This window comes from Danio aesculapii, chromosome 1, assembly GCF_903798145.1.
Source record: "Danio aesculapii chromosome 1, fDanAes4.1, whole genome shotgun sequence".
Taxonomy (NCBI): Eukaryota; Metazoa; Chordata; class Actinopteri; order Cypriniformes; family Danionidae; genus Danio; species Danio aesculapii.
In genome coordinates, this window is record NC_079435.1 from 13524036 (window position 1) to 13549600 (window position 25565).

Consider the following 25565-nt stretch of genomic DNA (forward strand, 5'->3'; position numbering starts at 1 on the left):
TCATTATACTAATGGTTGTAATTTACAATAGCTAATTTATTAAGAAAAGAAAAAAATCCTTTTTCATAATAATAATAATTATTATTATTATTATTGTTATTTTTATTATTAGTAGTAGTAGTAGTAGTATTAGTAGTAGTAGTAGTAGTAGTATTGTTATTATGTGAATATTGGTTATTAAATTTTTTAAAAGTCTACTTTTACATTTTGACACATTCAAACCACTGCAGATATGTTGGGCCCATTTGACATGGCCCAACAGGCCCAAGTCATATAGGCCTACAGTACAGATACATTTCTTAATAAATAAATAACTACAAATAATTTAAAAGCATTAATGTATGCTATATATTTTTGTTTTCACAAGCTCTGGAGATGTAATGTAAATTCCGTGTTTAAATAATAGGTCACCTATAGCTTTCATCAGGAGCCACGGCTGTGTTCAAAATGGTATAAATGTTTTCAAAGTAAACTGCGAAGGGAACGCAATTGTCAATATGAATATGAAAACTGAAATGTAAAAAAATACTCGTTCATTCATTTTCGGCTTAGTTCCTTTATTAATCTGGGGTTGCCACAGCGGAATGAACCACCAACTCATCCAGCATTTGTTTTATGCAGTGGATGCCCTTCCAGCTGCAATCCATCACTGGCAAACACATACACACTTATTCACATACACATACACTATGGACAATTTATCCTACCCACTTAACCTGTACCACATGTCTTTGGACTGTGGGGGAAACCGGAGCACCCGGAGGAAACCCACGGAAACCCACGCAGGGAGAACATGCAAACTCCACACAGAAACGAAAACTGACCCAGCCAAGGCTCGAACAAGCGACCTTCTTGCTGTGATTCAACAGCACTACCTACTGCGCCACTGCGTTGCCCCTTAAAAAAATACTTTAAAAGCAAATTACACCTAAGAGAGATAACTTTTATGTTTTTTTCTTTAATCCTTCCAAGTTTAAATGTTAGAATGTTCGAAATGAATAAGGCATATAATGGGGATAACTGGGAACACAACCAGGAACTATGATTCTAACTTCAGCTCTAGAGGTGTAGTTGGAAACATACAAGTTTGCGACACAGTTTGCTAATGTTCGCTGGAACGATGGATTTGGGAAATGCTAAATCAACAAACTATGTTTGTAATGACGAAACTTGCAACCTTAGCTGGATAACGATGGTTTTCGAAACGGACCCCAATACGACTGAATGGCTGGGCAGCTCCAAAATTTTTGAAAATGGTTTACTAAGTCTTCCCCTTTATCCTTCTTGCATGTTTGCATGCATATTAACTTGGGGGTTATAAAGTATCTAATAACATTCCTTCAGCAAAAATCTCACTTCATACCAAAGCTGGAAGAAGTGGCCTGTACAGAGTAGACATTCAACCAATCTTCCTTATTGTCTTTATTTTTAAATGCAATTTAATCTAAAGTGAGTTAAAACAGATGAATAATATTTTAGGAATACCCATAAATGCTGTTTTGACTGAATCATGTTTGTAGAAACGAAAAGCTAACGAACCTTCTGGAGCTCTAAATAATCACGACCACAAGCCCAAGCCGATTCCCCCATTGTTTCTCAATACAATCTCACTTTCCTTCCTGATGGGGAGATATTCCTCCACACTAAAATAGAGTGGCAGTCGAGCATTGTGAGAGGAGAGGGGGACGAGGAGGAGTAGAAGGAGGGAAAGGGAGGGAAAGGAGGTGGTACGGCTCTACTGGTATTTCTTAGCGTGCCCTTTGAATATGAGGGTACTTCCAGATCGTCCGTGACGCCGTTCGGCCTGCTGGCAGCTGCTTCTGATCATCAGCGTGTCTGTAATCTTTCGTCCCACAGAAGAGACACTGAGCAGGATTCATCTGAAGGAAGACCGAATTGATTTTTTGAGGTCACCGTCTAGAAAAACAAATACAATCGGCAGTTCATCCATCAAGTACGGCTTTATCATGGAAGGAGACCTTTCATTTTGTCAAGCGGAGTAATAAAAAGTCAATTTTTGACATTAATCTGAGAATTATATTGACAACAAGTGATCTGTCTACAAAAATCCTTGAGTCTAAAGTTCAATGCTTTAAGAAAAATACCTTTCATCCTGCTGAGGTGTCAACAAACCTGCTTGGTCTCTTCACCAACAGTAAAGCATCAACAGTCTGACTCTGTTCATTCAGGATCTTTAACTTCGGGCATTAATCACACAAGCGTTCGTCAAAGGGAAGCTTCAGCTGGAGTTCCGAGGTCTCGGAGGCTCTGTGACTTTCAGACCGCCAAGTGTTTTTGGCAACTAATCCCACATCCTAAAAGCAGAGCAGAGGAGAAGGGCTTTCGGGTAAACAAGAGTCTGTCAAGTTTCATCACTAAATAGCAGAGGCTTTAATACATCGGTCGACAGAGATAGAAACACACACCTGTCAGATCTCGAACAGACACCTGCTGCTACGCTAATTGGTTTCAATAAGGTATGTAGAAAGTGTCACACACACAAACACACATAGATTTGTTCCAATATCCTGGTGGGAACTCTCTAAGACATGATGTTTCTACTACAAACTATATATTCTCTCCCCCAACCCTAACCCTAAACCCATAATTGTCAAAGTCAATTCCTGGAGGGCAGCAGCTCTGCACAGTTTTGCTAGAACTCTGATCAAACACAGCGCATGCTATTAATCAAGGTGTTCAAGATTCTTTTGAACACCTTGATTATTTGGATCAGCTGTGTTTGATTAGGGATGGAGCAAAACTGGGCAGAAATAAAAGCAAGTATACATACACACACAACCAAATGTTTAGAAATGTTGGAAAGTTTGGAAAGAAGTCGCCTCTGCCCACCAAGGCTTAATTAATTTAATGGAAAATTTCTTATATATACAGTTAGAATTATTAGCCCCCCTGTTTATTTTTTCCCCAATTTCTGTTTAACGGAGAGAAGATTTTGTTCAACACATTTCTTAACATAATAGTTTTAATAACTCATCTCTAATAACTGATTTATTTTATCTTTGCCATGATGACAGTAAATAATATTTGACTAGATATTTTTCAAGACACTTCTACACAGCTTAAAGTGACATATAAAGGCTTAACTAGGTTAATTAGGTTAACTAGGCAGGTTAGGGTAATTAGTCAAGTTATTGTGTAACGATGGATTGTTCTGTAGACCTTCGAAAAAAATATAGAGCTTAAAGAGGCTAAAAATTTTGACCTTAAAATGTTTTTTAAAAAATGTAAAACTGCTTTTATTCTAGCCGAAATAAAACAAATAAGACTTTCGCCAGAAGAAAAAATATTATCAGACATACTGTGAAAATTTCCTTGCTCTGTTAAACATCATTTGGGAAACATATATATATATATATATTGATTTCAGGTTTATATGTTTTGAATTCTACACGTAATCTTCTATTATGAATTATTTTGATTAATAATCTTTAAAAGGCATTTTACACAGATATTTTATTAAAGGAAGTTTCAATTTTTGAAATGGCTGAGAAAACAAAATGTTCAAAAGGTGAAATAATATTCTTTTATTTTATCATTTGGTGTGTAACAGATACATTTAAGTAAACAAAATACTGAACTGAATAAAGTATTTTAGTGGATATCTATTACATTCTACTTCTAATGTAAAAAAATACAACTTAAATCTGTTTTACATTTTGTTTGTTTTGATGCTTGAAAATCACTTTTCGTCTGATATTGTTTCTGATGTTATAGCCATAGTGTTATAGCTTACTGCACATATTACAGAAATATAAAGTGTCAAACTGTGGCAGATTGAGAAAATGAGGACATACGGTTTACATTTAATGTAGAATATTTGTATTAATATTTAGTATAGCTGATCTTTCAATAATAGGGGCAAATCTTTCACTTAAGGCCTCACGTTTTGTTACCACAGAACACCACACTCAATCCATAAAAAAATCCAAACATAAAATGTGTAAAATAATTAAGTTAATTAATTGGGACAACATGAAAGAATTGTGTGGAAGCCAGCATACAGTGCTCTACAATGCCTAAAAAATGCAGCTTCCACATAATTCATTCATGCTGTCCCAGCACAAGTTAGTGTAACTAATTTAAGTAGATTAAACAAAAATTGTTTCAGCTCATTTTACATAAGTAGTTTGAACAAGCAGCAAATATAAATACATTTTTTGAGTGTATATTTTACCTACATCAGTAAAACACCACTTGTTTTCAATTGTTTAAAAATGAAACCAAGTGAAAAAGTTGGATTTCAGAATCATAGCTCAAGATGCAGAGAATGATCAGAACAAACTGAATCTTAATATAACCTACTATGAATGACTTCTTCAGATTATTCAATTCAAAGTCTACGAATATCTTTGGCCCTCATTTAAATTCTGAATAAGAAATTCAATAGGTGCTGCGCTGATCTAATTTAATCTAACCTTACAGACTTTTCGGCTGCGGACCAACATTAGGTCTCTCCATTAAATGAACATACTGGGAACTAATTGGAAAAGCCTGATGAATAATCGTTTATGATGGTTCCCAGGAGAGTTTCTCTGATCACACACTAAAGCACTGAAGCAGGATCCTATGACAGACCTCAGTCTCTAAAGCTTAGTCTTGTTGCTTCTTCTGCTGTTCTTAGATTCCAGATGCCATCAAAGTTATTTCAGTCGTGCTGTCCTGTCAGCTACATTAAACTGCTGATCACACATACTCATACACACCCATTCTTCTGGATCACATCCGCAGCTCATCTTCTGGAGTGTACACCAGACACTGCCCATCTGTTCATGGCTGTAAGAGCAGACTGAAGGCTTTTTTTTAATCCATCTGTCCATCCGTTCATCCGTCCGTCCGTCCGTCCATCCATCTATCAATAAGCAGAATCAAATTGGAGGAATATGTTGCATACACTCTCAGAAATAAAGGTACGCGAGCTTTCACTGGGGTGATACCTTTTCAAAAGGTTCACATTTGAACTTAAAGGGTCCATATTGGTACCTCAAATGTATATATTAGTACCTAAAAAAATTAAGAGGAACATTTTTGTACTTTTTAGGTACTAATATTTACCCTTTAGGTACAAGTTTGTACCTTCTGAAAAGGTACCACCCCTGTGACACCTTTATTTCTGAGAGTGTAGGGATAACTCTGTAGGGTCCCGCCAGTTAGTGATAATCTCCCCCTTATTAGGATAGGACTTAGGGCTTGTTTTTGAATCTACCACTATGCTGACACACAGGCATTCATCTACTTGCTCCGCCTTCTCATTTGAATTTAAAGTGACAGTCACCAAAATGGCACAATTTGGATAAAAACCTAACAGTGGTAGTTTCAAACAGTTATAAAACAATATTTGTGGGGTATTTTGAGCTGAAACTTCATATACACACTCTAGGGACATCAGAAATTCATTTTACATCTTGTTAAAAGGGGCATAATGAGTCCCCTTTAAGCATCATATGAGAAACAAGTGACAGAAATGCAATATTTTGAATAAAAATGAGCAAAAAATGCTCACTTGAGGTGGTTTTGGACTTAAAAGGTTTAATGCAAATAATGGGAGATGGAAATGTATTTGCTGAATAAACTCTAACGTAATGAATATCACAATAACATAACCAATCAGCTGTCTCCATTATGCATGCATGGTTTGCCATTGGTTACTAGGTTGCCAATACTACAGTCAGCTGCTCTAAAAAACTTGATGGATACGCATCTAATTCACATTTGAGAGTTTTTTAATAGATTTTTGATAAACTTAGAAGCCGAGCACACCGAACACGCTTTTTGCAATGAGAGGCACCTTTTTGAATGATTTACTAACGACCGCGAGCGCTGTGCAAGCTGCTTATGCGTCCTGCGTGCCTCGCGTTTTTGCCCTTAGGCGCTGCGCCTAAAAAATTCAGTTGCGTCTTTTTCATTCTCCAATCAAATGAAAGCAGAGGTGGGGTTTCCGTTGAGGTGCCTGCAGTATTTGTGTTGTCAAGACAACAACGGAGACTATTGAAGATGGAGGAGAGACTTGTGGTTGCTGTTTTGAGGTATCTGAAGTTGTATGAAACACAAACCTTGAATATCACAATAGAATTAATTTTAGATTAATATCAACAGCAACACTCACACATTACGCAGCTGATTCAGTTGTTGCCTTGCGACATTCTTTTTTTTGTTCTTGTAAACGAAAAGGCAGCGTGGTGCGCCTCACGTTATTGGAACATAAAAACGCGTTCGGTGTGATCATGTTAGGACAGAAACCCAGTTAGTGTTAAGAGCACTAAGACGATAACATTTCACAACAAGGAATTAAATTGTTCAAATTTGTTAATGCATTTACAATGAAAATCCTGTCATCATTGACTCATCCTCCACTTGTGTGTACAAAAAAAATATAAAAGTTTACAACCTATTGAGTGTGAGTAAATGGTGAGGAAATGAACTATCCTTAACTAGCATAAGCTAAAATATTTGACAGCATTTATTAACCTTCCTAATGTTGCTTAATGAAATGTTGATGTTCATGTTGGTTCTTTAAGTAATTAACTCAAATTAACTTAAATGAGTTTTAAAATTAACGTTAGCTAAGATTAAATACTTCTATGTAAAGTTACCCAAAATGGGAAAAAATATATATATCATCATCTTCATTTACTCACCCTAATGTCGTTCCAAACCCAACAGACTTTTGTTCATACTTCAGAACACAAATGAAGATGTTTTTAAATCAAATCAGAGATTTCAATATGTGTACACAGAACTTTAGTTCTTTAAAACATTCATAAAGAGATTTTTCAGTCTTTGGGAATCATAAGGTTTAATCCAAAATTGCAAAAATTACAGATTTATTTAGGCTTTTTTAATCAAATAAAAACACCAATCAGCAAACATGAACACAAACTCAAGCACATTTGCTTGCCACTTGAGAACAAATCTCATTAGTCCTTTCGGATGTTTAACACACAATAATGAATCACACTGGTTCTCATACATCAACGAAGCACGCTTAAACTTCTAAAACCAAACTGAAATGCTGTAATCTTTGTTTGCTGATCTATATTTATATGTGGGATATAAAAAGAGTATTCTTCTTTCAAATAAGTGTTTTGAGTGTAAATGTGATTTATCTATTGCTGAATACTCACACTTTTGCCTTCCATGGCCAAATTGAATAGTTGATCATTATTTATATATTAAATAAAATCATGCATTAAAGGCATAGTTCACCCAAAAATGACAATTCTGTCATCATTTAGTCATCCTCCATTTGTTACAAACCTGTTTCAGTATCTTTACTCTACACCGATATTTTGAGGAATTTCGTGAAAAAAAAATTCTTCTTCAGAATATTTTCTTTTTCCTTTTTTTTTTTTTTTAAAGCTTGCGTGCAGACAATATTACTGTCAAAAAAATCCTGATCATGGCTCCACGATGTCCACAACTAAAAAATCTCCATTATTCACGCCAGTGTTTTCAGTCCCTTTCCAAAAAAAGCTGTAATTGTGGTAATTACCAGCCAAAATGCATGAAAGATTTCTGCTTATTTTCCACTTAGAAATGTTGTTGCGTAAACGTCTGTTTAAAAGGAGAAAATAGACAAGGCCGTTAATAGACTTGTGTAAGATTAACCCTAACTCAAAGAAGAATAAATTATAAACTATGACCCTGGATCACAAAACCTTAAGTCGCACATGTACACTATCGGTCAAAGGTTTGGGGTCAGTAGGATTTTTAAATGTTTTCAAATAAGCTTCTCCTGCTCACCAAGGCTGCATTTATTTACTCAAAAATACAGTACACATTGTAAAGTTGTGAAATGTTATTGCACTATAAAATAACTGTTCAAAAGTAGTTTATCATTTAATTTAATCATTTATTCCAGTGATTTTAAAGATAAATATTCAGCTTTATTTCTCCAGTCTTTAGAGTCACATGCTCCTATAGAAATCACTATATTTATTATTATTATTATTATTATTATTTTTGGTATAGGCCGACATGGAATCTGCGCGTGCAGAAATCCGCAGTTTTTTTAGCCCATCATTGAGTCTATGCATATATGGCAGCCGCTGTGTAAAACATATGCTGGATAAGTTGGTGGTTCATTCCACTGTGGTAACCCCAGATCAATAAAGGAACTAAGCCGAAAATAAAATAAATGAATAATGATTATTACCGTAATAATGCAGGTTATTACACAGATGAATACAGTTATTATTACAGATTAATTCATGTAATTATGCATGAAATATGCCATCGATTTTTTCCACTTTTAACATACATTTCAAACAGAAAAAAAAGCTTTTAAAGAAAGATTAAAAAAGGTAAGGTGCAAATAATTGCTGTTGTCATAAAACACTGTTAATATATCTATAACCCATAATATAGTTTAACAAATATTTTATGGATATGTAGGTTAAACTCAAAAACAATATGCTTGAAAAAAAATACTTTTTTTTTCTTTTTTTTTTTTTTTTTTTTTTTTTTACAAATAACACATTTGGTCATTATTTAACAACAAAAACAAGGTTAGTGCAATGTGAGGACACCTGCACAACAAAGTTAAGGATCAAATAGCAGTTTATTAAGAGATTTGTCATGTAATTAAAGGTTGCAACAGGAACAAACAGGTGCATACAAATATTTCCAAGCTTAAAGGCGGCAAAAAATGGGGTCAAACGTGGCAAGGCAAGGGGAAACGCGCCGTAATGCTCACTAAACAATTTAAGACTCAGCAATGATGTGTCTGTGTGTGCTGAGTTTATAGTCCTTGAAATCAGTCCATAATGATCTTCTGGCTGTGTGTGTGCTAGGTGCATGCTGGGAGTTATAGTTCAGCGTGTGTGTGTAGTTTTCCAGCAATCCACAGCTGCTAGATCACTGGTGATTGCAACAATTAGCATAGCAACATTGTTAGACTAGTAAAATGAACATTTTATAGTTTACAGTGCATGCGTTATATGCAGCCAACAAACAATAGGCTATTATTTGACATTATTAACCTCACTTTAATCTTCATATGATACTATCTTCACTAAAAGCAATTTGACTGAATTTTTATTTCCCTATTTTTACAGGAAAAATCTATAAATATTAACGTAAAATTACATGTTACTCTCTTCCTTTAAAAAACTGAAAAATAACCAATAAAAAATACCAAAATACAAGCAATAACTGTAAATTTAATGTAAGAATTTTTTTATCACAGAACATATCTGCAAAACACTGCACTGATTTCACTGTATAATGAAAAAACTGGAAAATTCTGTAAAATAAATACAGACAATTACCTGTAAAATATCGTTGATTTTTTTACAGTTTTACACTGATTAAGTTAATGTAATTGTTTTGTTACTTCCCTCGAGATGAAACAAAGGCTCAAGTCGTTTTGATTTGAACAGACATTTATTCGGACGCGAGTCTGTAGTATGTCTTGTACATTCTAGTCTTGCACTCCTTTATGTCCCAATAATGCCGTCAGAACTACGAAAATAAATACATAAACTTAAATGAACCCTTTAAAGGTGATGTTGCACATAATGTACAACATACATACAATCAAAAGATAAAGTGCACATTCAACATGTAAAGAAATACACTTAATTGGCTAATTATACATTAACATACGGACACATAATCTTACATGTTCACATCCGTTAACACTATACGACACATACCTCATTGGCCTCTCTAACTCAAGAGGAATAAACTTGAGGGGTAGCAGTTTCTCTTTAACAAACTTCTTTGTACTTCTTAATCCTTAATCGGTGTTATTAGCACAGCACCTAGTGGCTGTTCTACATGTAGTGCATCGGAAGAATATCTTGATTGCAACAATGAAATAATTCCCAAGCTAAACATAATAAGAAAAGGTTCCCCCCTCCCCTTTATAGTTTTAGTTAAATAACTTTAAATGAATTAACATGAATTAACAACAAATATACATTACTTATTTATTCTAATGATTACTCTGAACATTTTAACTATTTATTGACCTTTTAACTGTAAAGTGTATGTTTATAGAGTGTAATATATAAGAATTGCTTCTGACGGCAGCTACAGTTTTTACAAATTTAAGAAGATTGAACATAAAACAATTAAGTTGTCCCTAAAAACACCTAATAATTGTGTTGTTGTTTTAACTCATTTTAAATATGTAGTTTGAACAAGTACACTAACAAAATCCTGGTTGCCTTAAATTTTTAAGCTGAATCAAATTAACCTTATGAGTCCACTAAACTTATATTATGTTAAACTGACTTGAAACAGCTTGTGTAACTTATAAAATTAAATTATAACATGATTAACTTAGTTTAATAAGTTACAATGACCTAAAAACATATGCTGTCAGGACTAATTGATCATATAATTTTTTGAATGCACTCCATAAATACCCAGAAAAAAAAATCAACTGTATAAAAAGGAAGGCGTTTGATCATGTAGGATCTCCATGTGCATGAATTGTTGATGTGTGTATGGCTCAGGCGTTCTTCATTGTGCCGCCTGCCACACTGCTGACTCAAACACAGACAGGACAAACAGAGACCGGAAGAGCATGGCTCTCCTCTCCATGGCTGTTTAGCAGCTCATATCTCCAGATGCCCCTGCCGCTGAAAAACTCCCACATTGTTCTCCTTTCCTCGCGTAAACAAGTGGAGAAGGGAGTAGGTCTCACCACCTTCCTCCTCAACGTTTCACCAGCACTGAAATAGCATAGAGAAACGTTCGCGTACAGTAGACTGTTGATGTACAGTCTGCTGACCCATGACCCACTTTTTAAATCACCTAAATGACCCCCGATCTTAAAAAACAAATGTTAAAATAAAATAACTCAATGTCAGTTTCTCAGTACTGGGTTGGGACTGGAAGTAAAACACATATCGGAATACTTGCAGGGTTTCTACAGGTTTCATCAAGTGAAATTTAAGACTTTTTAAGACCATTTTAAGACCATAATGACTAAAATTTCAGACTTACACAAGGCTAAACGCTAAAGAATTTTTAATGACCAAATTAAAACCTTTAAAAAAAACATTAAAAACTATTTTATTGTAAGTAAGATAATTAAACCATATTAATAACTAAACAGAGTTAATGAATAAGCGCTTCTTAAAACTTTTATTGAAATATATTGTTAGTGATTAGATGGGTGTTGGCCCAATTGGGTATAGCTTTACATGGATATGGGAAAATTGAGAGCAATTTATAATGATTTAAGACCTACAACACAATATTTCAATGGGTTTAAGACTTTTTAATACTTTATAAGAACCTGCTGATACAGAGTTGGCGGTTCATTCCGCTGTGGTGACCCCTGATAAATAAGTGATTAAGCCAAAGGAAAATGAATGAATGAATGAACTCAATGATGTATATAAAGTAAACCAAATGCTAAGGCTCATTAATATAATTTTGCAAAAGCACAGTTAAGATTTAAAGGTGCTGTATGTAAGTTTTTGACTCTTCTAAAGCATAAAAATACCATAATATGTTTGCAGATGTTTAAGAAACATGCTAAGTGAACATGTTTATCTGAAAAACAATTCTAAAGTCTGATATTCTGCTTTGAAAATGTGTACTTTATTCACGCGTATTTCATTCATTCAGAAAGGATCTGAAAGCATGCGCCGTGACTGAAATGCGACCTCTGGTGGACAGTAGCAGACTCTGAAATGAGACGCAGATTCAGAGTTTCACACGACGTTATTAACTAGCAAATATTATAAATAATATTAATATAGATTAGGTGAGCATGTTACGTAACCACATGTTCTAACAACACACTTTGTGGTGAGATACCCAGATGAGCAATTTGGCTGTTTGCACCAGACGAAACATGACTGAAATTTAAATACAGCCAATCAGAAGCACAGAATATGCACTCACTGACAAAATGGTAAGGTTTATTAAATATACATGCTGATTCACTGACGTGTTTAAAGTTAAATTTCAAACGGTTTATTTTATTTTCAAGATCTGAGGTGAACTATCTGCTGCTGCTTTCAGTAGGATGGCAATAAATGTCATGTGAAATGTCATTCAAACTCACATTGTTAGCATTAACACTGAATAAAGCACATGAGGTGTACCTGAGGTGATCTTTGTCAGTTTTCTGTTGTTCAACTGTGAGAAATAGAATCCATTTATAATATATCAATTCGATATTTTAATATGGCAAATATTCCTTCCATCGGGTGCTGTTGCTTTTAGTTAGAACACGTTTTAAATTACTTGCTCCTGTCCTGGCAACCTGCATCTGCGTTTGTTTTGATCTAGGAGTGCAATAAAGTTCAAACACAGGGTGTCAAACTTACATACTGCACCTTTAAAGAAGTATAGCAGATGTTTTAACCATATTTCATGCTAATAAGAACGGTGTAAAAAAATCTTACTGCCTAAATTGTTTAGCTGAATAATTTGAAATTTTCGAGTCATCTCAACTTACATTAATCACACTGACTAAAATATTGAGTTATATATGTAAAATAATATAGCTGAAACCTCATTAACTTAAAACTTAATATAAGTTAAACCATGGGCGTTGCTAGGCATATTTTAGGGAGGCTGTAGCCCCCCTATATTTCTACTCAGCCCTAAAACGTTTGCGATTAGCTCATAAACTGTACACTAAATTATTGCCTCAGTCCCCTTCAAATATGATAAGAAAACGGCGGCAGAAATCAGCTCCTCCCCGTCTTTTGTTTTTCATTTGATCAGCAAACCACAGCCGTGGACTGCGAGAGAACGAGGTGTGTGTTTATTGACAAATTGTTGTAATATCTGCTTGTTTGCAGTTCTTTGATATAGATAAACCTTGTATCACCTGTATCTCAATGTCACAGAGGAGCAGTCGGGTTTTTTTGACGTTCACCTCATCAGCACAGCTGTTTCCTTCAGCAAAAAAATGTAACTTTTAACGAATATTTCGCTATTTTTATTTCAAAATGAACTACCAATATTAAACACTTTACAGTTCGTGTGGCATTAATACCATACAGTTGTGCACAGAAAGGATTAAGCACAGTGACAGAATCGCTTAGAGAATGTACTCGATTTAACTGTCACTGAGTCACGGACAGAGATAGAAACATTAAGTGTTGTCAAGTATTAAAAATACTTCTTATTTATTACTATCATTCAGATTATGAAATATGTGAATCAGCCTGTTAGTTTAAATATATATTTATATGTATCTCATTTAATTTAAAAAGTGGCAATTTATTTATTTAATACATGGAAACAAAAAATGCGCTTAAATATAGAAAGTGGTTTTTCCAAATTATAATACAATATATACATATATGTTTTATTTAAAGAAGATGCTTTAATACTGTTACTGAGAGACTCCGTTCGGACGGACGGACAGACAGACAGACAGACAGACAGACAGACAGACAGACAGACAGATAGATAGATAGATAGATAGATAGATAGATAGATAGATAGATAGATAGATAGATAGATAGATAGATAGATAGATAGATAGATAGATAGATAGATAGATAGATAGATAGATAGATAGATAGATAGATAGTACAAAAAACAGGAATGAGGACTTGAGTGGATATAAATAAAAAAAATAATGAAACAAAAACTTCACTTATTCCTAACTACAAGTGTGTTACATTGAATTCTGTTGTTCACCTCTTTGGCCTCAGTGTCTTGAACCTGGCCAGTTTCCTTTCAAGTGTCTTGTAAGAGGGAAATGATATTGTTCAGGATTGTTTCCTTACAGGGGAGGAGAGCAGGACACATTTATAGAGAGACTCCAGCACATTCAGTCTGCCCTTTAAAACCTGGTTCCCACATCTGATGCCAAACAACCCTTCCCAGTTATGTGCTGACATGATTATTGTGCATACAGGAAACGGGAAATGATTACCTCAATACTAATTAAATAACAACGAACCTAGACAGACAGACAGACAGACAGACAGACAGATAGACAGATAGATAGATAGATAGATAGATAGATAGATAGATAGATAGATAGATAGATAGATATTTTGAAGAATGTTAAAAACCCCATAGGTACTGACTACAGAACTCAATGGCTATCAATTTCCAACATTCTTCAAAATATCTTCTTTTCTGTTCAACAACAACAAAAGCAAAGCTCTGAAGCAAAGTCAATTTAAGGTAAACATTCCGTTAAATGCACTTGCTCTTGGAAACATTATGCATCTTCTTTTATAGTAGGTGCTATTATAGGTGAATTGAATAGGCTTTGTACTGGGTTGCATTTCAAAGGGCACCTACTGAGTAAAACATATGCCAGAGTAGTTGTCGGTTCATTCCGCTGTGGCAACTTCTGAAATAGAAACCAAGCCGAAGAAAAATGAATGAATGAAATTATAATGCATCGTTTAGCTCCTCCCCTTTTAAATAAGCACAATTCAAAGAAATGGCTTCTTAATAATCAACATATCAGTAGGCTTTTTGATATTGTTGTTTTTGTTTGTCGTTCGTTCGAGTATCGTTTATAGTTTGAATTTGTATTTTTATTGCTATAGGCCTTTACCATCTGGCAAAGGGACCACCAGTGAAAACTAGTTTTTGGGCTAATTTGGGTACATTTACGTTCTTGAGGAATGTTGATTAATGTACGCTGTCCCTTATTGTGGGAAAAGAAAAAACACATCCCTTCCTGCTGAAAAACACTCTTAAAATAATGCTGGTGGGGCATCGGGGTCCGACTCGATAAACGGTGGATCCAAATAAGGACTGTTTACACTGTTAATTTTACATGCCAATGCTTCCCACAGACAAACTGCCGCATAAACGCACACACACACACACGCACACACACACACACACACACACACACACACACACACACACTCAAAATCTTACTCAAGTTCTCATGATAAAGAGTATTCTGGGCTCCCTCTACCCATAAAAAGCCCCTGGAGGACTGAGACTCTGACACTAAACTTGCATTAATCCAGAGATAAGTAAAGAACAATCTCACACTTTGTCACTGCTAATTGCTGCACAAAGACGGAACAGAACTACTAAATCAAAATGATACACATGATGTTTGTGTAACATCAATCTGGCCTCAAGGAAACGTCTGAATCAAACATTTCCCATGACGCTAACATTTCATAAGCTTTAGCACTTCAGTTGGGTCCTAATTCTGCTGTTTAGCTAAAAACGCTCTTTAACACAACACATGCGTTTAACAGATTTATAGTATTAGAACTATAGTAACATAAACAGATTTATAGTATTATAACTATAGTAACATAAACAGATTTATAGTATTATAACTATAGTAACATAAACAGATTTATAGTAATATAACTATAGTAACATAAACAGATTTACAGTATTATAACTATAGTAACATAAACAGATTTATAGTAATATAACTATAGTAACATAAACAGATTTACAGTATTATAACTATAGTAACATAAACAGATTTATAGTATTATAACTATAGTAACATAAACAGATTTACAGTAATATAACTATAGTAACATAAACAGATTTACAGTAATATAACTATAGTAACATAAACAGATTTATAGTATTATAACTATAGTAACATAAACAGATTTATAGTAATATAACTATAGTAACATAAACAGATTTATAGTATTATAACTATAGTAACATAAACAGATTTATAGTATTATAACTATAGTAACATAAACAGATTTATAGTAATATAACTATAGTAACATAAACAGATTTATAGTATTATAACTATAGTAACATAAACAGATTTATAGTATTATAACTATAGTAACATAAACAGATTTATAGTATTATAACTATAGTAACATAAACAGATTTATAGTATTATAACTATAGTAACATAAACAGATTTATAGTATTATAACTATAGTAACATAAACAGATTTATAGTATTATAACTATAGTAACATAAACAGATTTATAGTATTATAACTATAGTAACATAAACAGATTTATAGTATTATAACTATAGTAACATAAACAGATTTATAGTATTATAACTATAGTAACATAAACAGATTTATAGTATTATAACTATAGTAACATAAACAGATTTACAGTATTATAACTATAGTAACATAAACAGATTTATAGTATTATAACTATAGTAACATAAACAGATTTATAGTATTATAACTATAGTAACATAAACAGATTTATAGTATTATAACTATAGTAACATAAACAGATTTATAGTATTATAACTATAGTAACATAAACAGATTTACAGTATTATAACTATAGTAACATAAACAGATTTACAGTAATATAACTATAGTAACATAAACAGATTTATAGTATTATAACTATAGTAACATAAACAGATTTATAGTATTATAACTATAATAACATAAACAGATTTACAGTAATATAACTATAGTAACATAAACAGATTTACAGTAATATAACTATAGTAACATAAACAGATTTACAGTAATATAACTATAGTAACATAAACAGATTTATAGTATTATAACTATAGTAACATAAACAGATTTATAGTATTATAACTATAGTAACATAAACAGATTTATAGTATTATAACTATAGTAACATAAACAGATTTACAGTATTATAACTATAGTAACATAAACAGATTTACAGTATTATAACTATAGTAACATAAACAGATTTATAGTATTATAACTATAGTAACATAAACAGATTTATAGTATTATAACTATAGTAACATAAACAGATTTACAGTATTATAACTATAGTAACATAAACAGATTTATAGTAATATAACTATAGTAACATAAACAGATTTATAGTATTATAACTATAGTAACATAAACAGATTTACAGTATTATAACTATAGTAACATAAACAGATTTACAGTATTATAACTATAGTAACATAAACAGATTTATAGTAATATAACTATAGTAACATAAACAGATTTATAGTATTATAACTATAGTAACATAAACAGATTTACAGTAATATAACTATAGTAACATAAACAGATTTACAGTAATATAACTATAGTAACATAAACAGATTTATAGTATTATAACTATAGTAACATAAACAGATTTACAGTAATATAACTATAGTAACATAAACAGATTTATAGTATTATAACTATAGTAACATAAACAGATTTATAGTAATATAACTATAGTAACATAAACAGATTTATAGTATTATAACTATAGTAACATAAACAGATTTATAGTATTATAACTATAATAACATAAACAGATTTACAGTAATATAACTATAGTAACATAAACAGATTTATAGTATTATAACTATAATAACATAAACAGATTTATAGTAATATAACTATAGTAACATAAACAGATTTATAGTATTATAACTATAATAACATAAACAGATTTATAGTATTATAACTATAGTAACATAAACAGATTTATAGTAATATAACTATAGTAACATAAACAGATTTATAGTAATATAACTATAGTAACATAAACAGATTTACAGTAATATAACTATAGTAACATAAACAGATTTATAGTAATATAACTATAGTAACATAAACAGATTTACAGTAATATAACTATAGTAACATAAACAGATTTATAGTAATATAACTATAGTAACATAAACAGATTTATAGTATTATAACTATAGTAACATAAACAGATTTACAGTAATATAACTATAGTAACATAAACAGATTTACAGTAATATAACTATAGTAACATAAACAGATTTATAGTATTATAACTATAGTAACATAAACAGATTTACAGTAATATAACTATAGTAACATAAACAGATTTACAGTAATATAACTATAGTAACATAAACAGATTTATAGTATTATAACTATAGTAACATAAACAGATTTATAGTATTATAACTATAGTAACATAAACAGATTTATAGTATTATAACTATAGTAACATAAACAGATTTACAGTAATATAACTATAGTAACATAAACAGATTTATAGTATTATAACTATAGTAACATAAACAGATTTATAGTAATATAACTATAGTAACATAAACAGATTTATAGTATTATAACTATAGTAACATAAACAGATTTATAGTATTATAACTATAGTAACATAAACAGATTTATAGTATTATAACTATAGTAACATAAACAGATTTACAGTAATATAACTATAGTAACATAAACAGATTTATAGTAATATAACTATAGTAACATAAACAGATTTATAGTATTATAACTATAGTAACATAAACAGATTTATAGTATTATAACTATAGTAACATAAACAGATTTACAGTAATATAACTATAGTAACATAAACAGATTTACAGTATTATAACTATAGTAACATAAACAGATTTATAGTAATATAACTATAGTAACATAAACAGATTTATAGTATTATAACTATAGTAACATAAACAGATTTACAGTAATATAACTATAGTAACATAAACAGATTTACAGTATTAAAACTATAGTAACATAAACAGATTTATAGTATTATAACTATAGTAACATAAACAGATTTATAGTAATATAACTATAGTAACATAAACAGATTTATAGTATTATAACTATAGTAACATAAACAGATTTATAGTATTATAACTATAGTAACATAAACAGATTTACAGTAATATAACTATAGTAACATAAACAGATTTATAGTATTATAACTATAGTAACATAAACAGATTTATAGTAATATAACTATAGTAACATAAACAGATTTATAGTATTATAACTATAGTAACATAAACAGATTTATAGTATTATAACTATAATAACATAAACAGATTTACAGTAATATAACTATAGTAACATAAACAGATTTATAGTATTATAACTATAATAACATAAACAGATTTATAGTAATATAACTATAGTAACATAAACAGATTTATAGTATTATAACTATAATAACATAAACAGATTTATAGTAATATAACTATAGTAACATAAACAGATTTATAGTATTATAACTATAGTAACATAAACAGATTTATAGTAATATAACTATAGTAACATAAACAGATTTACAGTAATATAACTATAGTAACATAAACAGATTTATAGTAATATAACTATAGTAACATAAACAGATTTACAGTAATATAACTATAGTAACATAAACAGATTTATAGTAATATAACTATAGTAACATAAACAGATTTATAGTATTATAACTATAGTAACATAAACAGATTTATAGTATTATAACTATAGTAACATAAACAGATTTATAGTATTATAACTATAGTAACATAAACAGATTTACAGTAATATAACTATAGTAACATAAACAGATTTATAGTAATATAACTATAGTAACATAAACAGATTTATAGTATTATAACTATAGTAACATAAACAGATTTATAGTATTATAACTATAGTAACATAAACAGATTTACAGTAATATAACTATAGTAACATAAACAGATTTATAGTATTATAACTATAGTAACATAAACAGATTTATAGTATTATAACTATAGTAACATAAACAGATTTACAGTAATATAACTATAGTAACATAAACAGATTTACAGTAATATAACTATAGTAACATAAACAGATTTATAGTATTATAACTATAGTAACATAAACAGATTTACAGTAATATAACTATAGTAACATAAACAGATTTACAGTATTATAACTATAGTAACATAAACAGATTTATAGTATTATAACTATAGTAACATAAACAGATTTACAGTATTATAACTATAGTAACATAAACAGATTTATAGTATTATAACTATAGTAACATAAACAGATTTATAGTATTATAACTATAGTAACATAAACAGATTTATAGTATTATAACTATAGTAACATAAACAGATTTACAGTAATATAACTATAGTAACATAAACAGATTTATAGTAATATAACTATAGTAACATAAACAGATTTATAGTATTATAACTATAGTAACATAAACAGATTTATAGTATTATAACTATAGTAACATAAACAGATTTACAGTAATATAACTATAGTAACATAAACAGATTTACAGTATTATAACTATAGTAACATAAACAGATTTATAGTAATATAACTATAGTAACATAAACAGATTTATAGTATTATAACTATAGTAACATAAACAGATTTACAGTAATATAACTATAGTAACATAAACAGATTTATAGTATTATAACTATAGTAACATAAACAGATTTATAGTATTATAACTATAGTAACATAAACAGATTTATAGTATTATAACTATAGTAACATAAACAGATTTACAGTATTAAAACTATAGTAACATAAACAGATTTATAGTATTATAACTATAGTAACATAAACAGATTTACAGTCTTTTAATGATCCAAAAATCTAATTACAGTGATATGATTCTCACTGGCTTTAGACTAACAGGAAACCCTCCGCTACTGAATACTCAGAAAATGCCAGTAAATATCAGCATCTTTGCGTATTTTTAGCTGTAGGTTCCTTAAATTCTTTCTCCGGCTTTTCCCAGACTCTCAGCGCTTGGGTGTGTGGGAAACATTTGTATTGAAGAAAAGAAACACAAACCTAAATATACAATCTCTGAATGGCTGACATCCCTGTTTTTTGTTTTTTAGAATACTTTTATTGAGAATGAACTCAAAGATCTCCAAAGATCTTTGTTTTATAATTGCATGAGATGTAAGATGTATTAGACTAAATTTGATATATTCATATAACATTTCCTGTTTCATTTAGCATCCTTTTCTGAATATAAGGTAGAAATTGTGTGGTAATATGACAAATAATGAACTTTGAATTGCAACAAGATGTCAGAGGACAAGAGGGTTACGTTTTAAATATAGTTTGATTTTATTTCTAATGTTTACTACATTATATTGCATACAAGAATGTGATTTAAAAGGTCACGAAACACCAAAACACATTTTTGAGACTTTGACAGTCATATATGTGTCCCACACTGCTAGAAACACTATTAGGACACAAATATTTCACAAAAAAGTGAAAATTGGCTGTTTTGCGTTATTTCGAGCAAATTTCAAGCAAATTCGTTCTTCCGGTTTAAAATGAATTTTTGAAGTTGCGTCACGCCGATTAGATCCTTGTGTGTATTCCAGAGTGGAGAGTGGATGTCTGTACCGGCGAGTACATTGTGACGTCTCTAAGTGTGCAGGATTAATTCATGAGAAAGACTTGGTGCAAACCAATCAGAACGCTGTTGTGTAGGAGGATAAATTTCATTAATATGCATGCTAGCTTCAAAGACTGTTTTTACCTGTTGTAGTGTTCAGACGGCAGAGAGACGCCACGTTGTGTTGCCAAAACAAGTGGAAGAACAAGAATTGTTTGGAGACATGGGTCGTCAGTGTTGTGTTTATAAATGTGCTGCAACAAAAGGTTTTGTTTTCATTTCCCGCTATGAGAGTGCAGCTGGACTCACGTGTGGATTACAGTAAACGCGACAGAAATACATTTGTAAGGAACATTTTTTACCTGAGAGATTTTTGCGTCTGGAAATAGTGAAATCCGGATTTGCCATTTGTCTCCTTTTAAAAAAAGACACCGCTCCAATTTGTGTAGATTTTCCTGTCTCTACAGATTTGGTAAGTGTGCGATCAATGTTCTTTGTTTATGTTTATTCAGACGGCAAAGTTAGTTCGTATCGTCAGCAGTTCTCTTTCAGTTTTTAAAGACAGACCTTTGTCAAAATGATTTAGATACAGTCTGCAGTACGTAAATATAGCTACAATAATATAGACTGAAAGATCCGCTATAAATGCTGCTCTCCAAATGTAAACATGTAAATACCTTAATCAAACTATTACTGTTGTGTAGGATTTTCACTGCATTTTGTGACCGGATAGTCTATACACACACAGCTTTCTGATGCTACCTACCGAGTGCATCTAAGATACTGAGAAATGCAGACGTTTTTTTTTCTCCCACTCGCCATGCGCTATCAAACATTCCATTAAAACAACACTCTTCCAGCTGTTCCTTGCATCCAATACCTCGCTTGTCACAGGGGGCATGCATGAAATGTTCCTGAACAAATAGGGGTTTCATGGCCCTTTAATGATAAGCTTTGTCAACAAGACTTCATACTGACACCTGGTGCGGATGAAGCATAACATACATAAATAATGGTAATACAAATGATGTAATATGGAGTTATGAAGCTTTAGCAAGCAACTTATTTGACTTAAAGTTAACTATCAGAAGTACTTTGTGTAAAAGTTCACTCTTTTCTTTAGTGATTAAATGCGTCTTTTTTAAACACGATGATAAATGGTCTAAATACTGTTGATTGGTTATAAATTAACAAACGGTAACCCTAAATGTGTCCATGATCATTTATATAACCATGAAAAGTTAATTATTTGGATGATTGTTGGAGACAATGAAACATTTTGATTGCCATGTATAGACATCTATATATAATCTTTCATATCCCACAGAAGAATACATTTTATGATTGATATGTTTCCATTTAGTTTTACCTTTCCCCCTTTAGTGCTTCGTTGTCACACAACAAGCATGCATTTAGAGCAAACTTTTTCTTATGAAAGACCAAAGCTAATCTTGAGGGTATATATTGAGGGTGATGGGCCTGAGGGAAATATACCAAACTGTAAAGTTGTCAATGTAATTTCCAAATTTCTTATAATTAATTATACAATTTATTATATGATTTAATAATACTATAATTTATTAGATTTAAAATACTTTAATTGTTTTAATAATTATACATTTAATAATGAACAAATTACAATAAAAAACATGAACAATTTTATTTAGAACATAAAAAAATACACTTTACCTTGCTTGCTGATGTCTTTTGCAATGTCCACTATCCATCAAGTGACTATGTTTATTTAATTTTTTTTATCTGATTCATTCACAACATTTAATTGAAACATTTAATTTCAGTTTGCTTTTTTGTAGCTCAACAGTTAAAAAGTTATGTTAAATTAAAAATAACAATCTCTGTTAAAGGCATTCCTCTCAAAATTCCCCATTATTCTCCCTCTCTTCTCAGATGGGATGGAGGGGCAAATCAAAGGTTAGTTTAGAGGAAGTCATTGCTTTTTTTTGAGTGTTGAAGGGCTCCTGTACTGTAATAAATATCTATAAATTGTGCCATATATATTTTGTGATTGTAGCTTGCCAGACTGCACGAACATGACTCCCATATTACAGTGTAAGATCTCAGTTGTTTTAATGTCAGACTGAACAATACAGACGCGAACAATAAAGACGCGCCAAACATGGACACGCAAGAAAACTCACCCGGATTTGACGTCATCCATCCATGACTGACATGATATCAATCATTAACAAGCTGTAATATTAATATTTCTCACAATTTGCCTCAATAATAAATAGGGGGGGGGGGGGGGGGGGATTTGGACATTTTCCCAGGCTGGTTTGAAGTTTTCGTTCTGATTGCGGCATCAGATTTAACACACCCATTGGTGGTTGATTTGACGCTCATCTCTGCTAAATAACACTGCAGGAAAGTGCCTAGAATCTTCTGAAACTACCAGAACCTCATAGCAGGGAAAATCCACCATTAATCAGCTGTCGGTGAACATATCAAACCAACAATCGAAGACCACAGATTTTAGCGTAGCATTACAGAAATCTTTTATGATTTCCCAAATTTGTCTCAGGCGACTAAATGGCTAAAATCGCACAGTGTTACTACCTACCTCTGTTTAAAGTCTTAACGAGTTTAATTGGGAAAGTTAGGTTAATTAGGCAAATCATTGTATAGAGATGGTTTGTTCAGTAGACCGTTGAAAAAATACTGCTTAAGTAACTATTATTTTCTCCCTTCCATTCACACTACCTCTTTTTTTTTTTTTTTACCTCAGGCTCCTCTGACCAGGCATGGCTGACTGGAGTCTGTTGGGGAACTTTCTAGAAGAAGTCCAGGAGCATTCAACCTCGGTGGGAAAGGTGTGGCTCACTATTCTTTTCATCTTCCGGATCTTGGTTCTGGGCACAGCTGCTGAATCCTCGTGGGGCGACGAGCAGGAAGACTTCACCTGTGACACAGAGCAGCCTGGCTGCGAGAACGTTTGTTACGACCGAGCCTTTCCTATTGCGCACATACGCTTCTGGGTGCTCCAGATCGTGTTCGTGTCGACGCCTTCTCTGATCTACATGGGGCACGCAATGCACAGCGTCCGCCTAGAGGAGAAGAGGAGGAAAGAGCAGGATGATGAAGGAGCTCAGAGAGATGGAGAGAAGTACCCAGAAGATGATAAAAACAAGGAGGACGAAGGCGGAGGTGGGAAGGTGCGATTGAAGGGTGCGTTGCTGCAAACATATGTCCTCAGCATCCTCATCCGCACCGTGATGGAGGTGATCTTCATCATAATCCAGTACCTGATCTATGGAGTCTTCCTCAGTGCACTCTACGTGTGCAAAGCCCCTCCGTGTCCACATCCAGTCAACTGCTACATCTCCAGACCTACAGAGAAGAATGTGTTCATTGTCTTCATGCTAGCAGTAGCAGCGGTGTCACTGTTGCTTAGTATCGTGGAACTGTATCATTTGGCATGGAAGCAGTTGAGGAAGTATGTGCACGGATACAAGGCTTCCAAACATCGACCAAACACGCCATCCACCATGCCTGCACTTTCACCAAATCCATCCACCCCAAACAGAGCCTGCACCCCACCTCCAGACTTCAACCAATGCTTGACCTCGCCACCATCTTCTCCTATTCTGCAGACGCACTCGCTTTTACATCCGACCTGCCCTCCGTTTCACGACCGACTGGCGCACCAGCAGAACTCTGCGAACATGGTCACCGAACGGCACAGAGGACAAGACTACTTAGGGGTCAACTTCTTGAGCTTCTCACAGACACCTACAGAGACCCCCAACTCCTGTGCCTCACCTTCATTCCTGAGCAGTGATTTTGAGGACAAGCGAAGGTTTAGCAAGAGCAGTGGGACCAGCAGCCGCATGAGACCGGATGACCTTGCGGTATAGCACTGGCCAATCATATGTGGAAATTGGGTTGTCTAGTGTGACTAAAGGCTGATTTATACTTCTGCGTCAAGCGCATGCTCCGGTGCAACCTTTGCACGGTCTAATAACCCTCGCCGTGGCTGACGCCTCTCAAAAAAAACTTAACTACATGTTGCATTGACACATAGTGCAAGCTCTGTAATTGGTCGGCTTGGTAGTACTGACAAGCATGGGAGGTGCTGAGAGCCGCGAGCCTGATGGAGCGATTGTTTACAGGTGTCGAGTCCCCTGATGGAACTTTTGTTTTGTGTTTACCTTATGATTAATGTTGTTGGACGTCTGCCGGTTCCTGCCTCAGAATGAGCGAGTTTTAGCTACGTGTTTTAACATCCGTAAAGAAACTCGACACAGATGAACATAAAAACCTGATGCCAGCTAGCATTTCGGAATTGTTATTGCAGAGCAACACAAACAGCGTGCAGAAGTATAAATGCACGACTACGCGCAAGGCAGGCGCCGTGTTGTTCACGCCAATCACTCGACACAGAAGTATAAATCAGACTTAAGCCTCAAACATAATATTTGCACTTGACCTGATTTGATCTTGACCTTGTCAAACAGACTGAGCCTAAGAGAAATCGGTTCTTATATTTGCACAATTGTGAG

General features: G+C 32.6%; 1 protein-coding gene across 1 annotated transcript in view; it reads left to right on the forward strand.

Annotated features, from left to right (window-relative positions):
• Window positions 1–1791: 1791 nt before the first annotated feature.
• The window catches only part of gja5b (gap junction protein, alpha 5b), a 25683-nt gene continuing 1909 nt past the window's right edge, over window positions 1792–25565 (forward strand). Inside the window, exons 1-2 of the mRNA XM_056456610.1 lie at window positions 1792–2477; window positions 23792–25565. The exon at window positions 23792–25565 is cut by the window's right edge and continues 1909 nt beyond it. Of these exons, the coding sequence (XP_056312585.1) occupies window positions 23808–24920 (1113 nt within the window). The 5' untranslated portion in view covers window positions 1792–2477; window positions 23792–23807 and the 3' untranslated portion in view covers window positions 24921–25565. The remainder of the gene's footprint in view (window positions 2478–23791) is intronic.